The sequence below is a fragment of the Trachemys scripta genome, chromosome 14, assembly GCF_013100865.1.
Source record: "Trachemys scripta elegans isolate TJP31775 chromosome 14, CAS_Tse_1.0, whole genome shotgun sequence".
Taxonomy (NCBI): Eukaryota; Metazoa; Chordata; order Testudines; family Emydidae; genus Trachemys; species Trachemys scripta.
Genome location: NC_048311.1, coordinates 734,900 through 739,372, shown reverse-complemented (window position 1 = coordinate 739,372; position 4,473 = coordinate 734,900). Strand labels below are relative to the sequence as shown.

General features: G+C 48.6%; 1 protein-coding gene across 1 annotated transcript; it reads left to right on the top strand.

The window, feature by feature from the left end:
- Nucleotides 1-723: 723 nt before the first annotated feature.
- On the top strand, nt 724-1,700 carry LOC117887407 (olfactory receptor 14A16-like). Its single transcript, XM_034790002.1, has one exon. It carries the CDS (start codon nt 780-782, stop codon nt 1,698-1,700), a length of 921 nt encoding a protein of 306 aa, XP_034645893.1. The 5' UTR covers nt 724-779.
- The last annotated feature ends 2,773 nt before the right edge of the window (nt 1,701-4,473 follow it).

Sequence of the window (4,473 nt, the reverse complement as noted above, 5' to 3'; positions counted from 1 at the left end):
TCAAGACACCTTATTTGTGTTGTCAGCTCTGGGAGGGAGTTGAGTCCAGTGTGTAGAGACAGAACTCCTGGCCTGTATTTCCAGCTTTGGGAGGGGTATTGGGTTTAGTGGGTTAGAGCAGGGCGTGAACTGGGAGTCAGGACTCCTGGGTTCTCTTCCAAGCTCTTGGAGGGTGTTTAGTTGATTGTTTAGAGAAGCAGAAATGGAGCCGTATTCATGACTCGAGTTTTCTGTTTATTTATGACTGGGTTTGGACACCTCCATGCGAAAAGCTGCTCCCGTTTAGAGCAGTATAAATGGGGAGTAATTCCATGGCATGCAGTGAAATTATCCCACATTCGCAGCATATACCTGACAGCAAAATCTGGCCAGACAGACCCCCAATTCCGCTTGGAAAACTGAGGATAGCAACATTTATACACCGTTATCCAGAGTTCACCAACCTCTGGGTAACAGAGTTATACAAATTTCTCAAAAGCAATTGTTCCAATTTCTCCACTTCATCACCGTGGAGCAAATTAAGAGTAACCGCTGTGGAGTCCATTGAGCTGATTCTACTTTCTCTCACTCCAGTGTAAATCAGGAGTAACTCCATTGGAGTCAGTGGAACTGTTTTCCCCATCCTCATTCCCATATTACACCAATCTTCACAAGCTAAGGGACTGACTCAAGGAAATTAAGGTGGTTTTCACAAAAGGAGAGTTATTTTAATGATCTAATCCTGTCCCTTGCTCTTGTCCCTCTCTCTGCAACCATCACACGATGTCCTGAGAAAGAAAATGTCCAACCGAACCACCGTGACCGAGTTCCTTCTCCTCGGATTCTCTGATGTTCGGGAGCTGCAGATTTTGCACTTTGTGGTGTTTCTTGTGATTTACCTGGTAGCCCTGGTGGGGAATCTTCTTATCTTCATGGCCATAGCCTTTGACCACCACCTTCACACCCCCATGTACTTCTTCCTGATGAATCTGTCCATCCTAGACGTTGGCTCGATCTCTGTCACCGTCCCCAAATCCATGGCAAACTCCCTCATGAACACCAAGTCCATTTCCTATGCTGGATGTGTTGCCCAAGTCTTTTTCCTCTTCTTCTTGATGGCAGCGGATTTTTCCCTTCTCACCGTCATGGCATACGACCGGTATGTCGCCATCTGCCAACCACTGCACTATGACACAATGATGAACAGCAAAGCTTGTGTCCAAATGGCAGCTAGTGCCTGGATCACTGGGATTCTCTACTCTGTACTACACACCGGGAACACGTTTGCATTAACCTTCTGTGGAGGCAACATGGTGGATCAGTTCTTCTGTGAGATCCCCCAGCTACTCAAGCTCTCCTGCTCTGACTCATATCTGAGTGAAATTGGGGTTCTTACATTTAGTGTGTGTTTACTCTTCGGCTGCTTTGTTTTTATCATTGTGTCATATGTTCAGATCTTCAAATCAGTGCTGAGAATCCCCTCTGAGCAGGGCCGGCATAAAGCCTTCTCCACCTGCCTTCCTCACCTCACTGTGGTATCCTTGCTTGTTTTCACTGGGGCCTTTGCCTACCTGAAACCCACCTCCAGCTCCCCATCTGCTCTGGATCTTGTGGTGGCAGTTCTCTATTCCGTATTGCCACAAATCATGAATCCAATTGTCTACAGCCTGAGGAACAAGGAGATGAAAGCTGCCCTGAGGAGACTGATTGGGTGTAGGTAATTCACGAAGAATTAATTTTTATGTCTTTATCCAATTAAAGTTTGCTCACATAGTATCTGTTCATTAATGTCAGTTATTTCCATGACCACAGAGCTTGAACACAAACACGTCTGATTCTGATCTCAGTTGCACCAATGCAAATCCAGATTAACTCCGTTGATGTCACTGCCACTGCAGTGATTTACACCAGGAGAAAATCTGGTCCAGTTGTGGAGTTAAATGGGTGTAAATTGTGTGCACAAGAGGAATCAGACTTTCATTCTGTGCCAAAACAATATCCGTTAAACTGCTTAGCCATGCACCCATTCCATGGCCACTGAAAACAATTATGGGAGTTGTCTTGTTTCTGTGCATAAATCAGGAGTGGCTTTGTTGGAACCAAAGGAGTCAGACTGGTGTAAGACTGGGGTAGGTGAGAAGAGATTTCGGGTAGATCTGCAACACATCAGTGTAGTTCCATTGACTCTGGTGGCGCTAAAGCAATTTTCAGCATCTGCGCATCTGACCTACTGCCTCCAATGGAGCTGTATATCCATTGCCACAAGCTGGGGACTGGGCCCATGGTCTTATAAACCACCATTTGTGGCCGAACCACTAGAGGGGGACAAGGAGCCAGACTGTGTTAGCCTGGCTCTGGTGTACATTGGGCTTGTGAGAGATGGAGAGACTGGCTAGAAATTACAGGAGGTTTCTAACCGTCAGTGGGGCGATGTTCTGGAGCAGCCTCCCAATAGGAGTTGTGGGAGGCAAACAACTGAATTAGTTTGAAGAGTGAGATGGACACATAGCTGAGTGGGATTGTATGATGGGGCTGCTTGTGATGGTGGGGGGCCGGGCTCAACAGCCCTGGGGCTCATTTGCTGCATATGTCTTATGGTCCTAAAAGCTTGAGGGTTTCAACTGGCCACTGGCAGGGGTCAGGAAGGGATTCCTCCGCCCGTGCCCCCCCCGCCCCCGCACTCATGTGTATTCTGAGAGGGGTTTTTTTAATCTCTGAAACATCGGGGCGGCCCTAGCTGCAGATGGGCCATTGGGTGAGATGTACCAGGTCTCTGACGTGGCACTGAGCCATTCTCTCTCACTCGGGAGCTTGGCTGGCTTGGTCTTGCCCAGATGCTCTAACTGATTGCCATGTGGGGGTCAGGAAGGAATTTTCCCCCCGGTCAGATTGGCAGGGACCTTGGGGGGAGTGGGCGTAAAGGGTTCGCATTCTTCTGCAGTGTGTGGTGCGGGTCACTTGCCAGGATTTTCTGGGTGTATCACAATCATTTCCCTGCCATTGCAGGGGTCTTGGGCACTGGTGCCCTTCGGTCTCTCCTATTGTTTGCCAGTGGCACAGAACTGTCTAGTCTCCTGAGGGCTGTGACACTTTAGTCTAATTTCAATTGTTGGGTTTGGTCTGCGGGTGCCAGGTGGTGTTGGCATAGAGCAAGTAAGACTGGATGATCTGATCGTTCCTTCTGGCCTTGAACTCTATGACTCTGTGACTTTATGGATGTTCATAGAGGGGAAGAGGAGAAGGGGCCACACAGAGAATAAACTCCGGTAAAGTCCATGGTTTTGCATTAGTACAACTGTCTGTGACGCCCTGTCCTCCTGGCTGAGGGAGGTGACTCAAACGCAGATGAAGCCTTTGACTCCTGCAGCTGTGCAGTGTCACTGTATAAACACCACCCATGGGCAATGCGTGTTATAAGACCCCTCTGTGCCCCACCTAGAGGATAGGGGGCTATTCCAGTGGCTGTCGGGCAGCCTGGCTGTTCAGCTCAAGCTGTTGAAACTCGTACTTTGGGCCCTAGATGTCTCTGGTTGAGTCCCCCTGGTGCCAGCATAGATGAGATGGTGATCCTCGCATATGCGCAAGTGGCCTGAGAACTTCAGGGGACCTTATTCCTGCACTCATCAGAGGCCGATGTTGCCTACCAAGCTACTGGAGAACAGCAGTGGGAGTCAGACATAAGAGGGGAGTATCTCCTTAGTGAGAGCAGTGTCAGGTTTATTCCCAGATCCTCTCAGACATGCCCATTCCTAGTCCCTCTGCACCCTGGAGACCGAAGGTGCATGGAATGGGCAGGGGTGTGTGTGTTGCTCTCAGCTCAGGTTGGTAGAGTTGATCAAAGTAACTTGTCATTTGGAAATGGTTTCCTGAGCCTATTCTTGACAAATGCTCCTATGTTTTTAGCTGAATTATACAATCTGCCAATGGCTTGGAAAAATCTTGCCCCGCTCTTCCCTCAACTTGGTTGGCCACTGACGCATTCACAGAATACTGGACATTCTGGTACTTCTGGGAAAACGGTGGCCCCACCCACCATTGTGACCTTGCATGCCTCCCTAGTTCGTGATACTGGACAAAACCATATCTGGTTTTCTCTCAGTATCAGACAGGGGACAAGCCACACCAAAAGGGGATTATCTGTCTTAAAACCAAATGAATGGCCATTTACCTCAACCCACCATGCTCACGCCTCCCGAACAGCTTCTGCATGGTTTCCTAGATACCTCCTCTACCTCCTCTTCCAACCAACCAAATCTCTTGCATTCTGACCCAGAGGCACTGGTGGCGGGTATATTGTCAAACAGGGAACATTGTGGCTCCCTCCTGGATTAGGGCCTAATGGAATTAAAGGAGTCCTTGGGAACTTGCGTTTAACACCTCAGGGCTCTTAGAAAACCACATCTCTGGTATTAGACCAACCTCCTGTCTTTTTCCTAGATATGGCACCTCCAGGTTACATGTCAGACACATTGCCTTGGACAAGTGCAATTGCTT

Excerpts from the sequence above, each read along its gene's own strand:
- LOC117887407 (XM_034790002.1), top strand. The coding sequence starts at position 780 with ATGTCCAACCGAACCACCGTGACCGAGTTCCTTCTCCTCGGATTCTCT.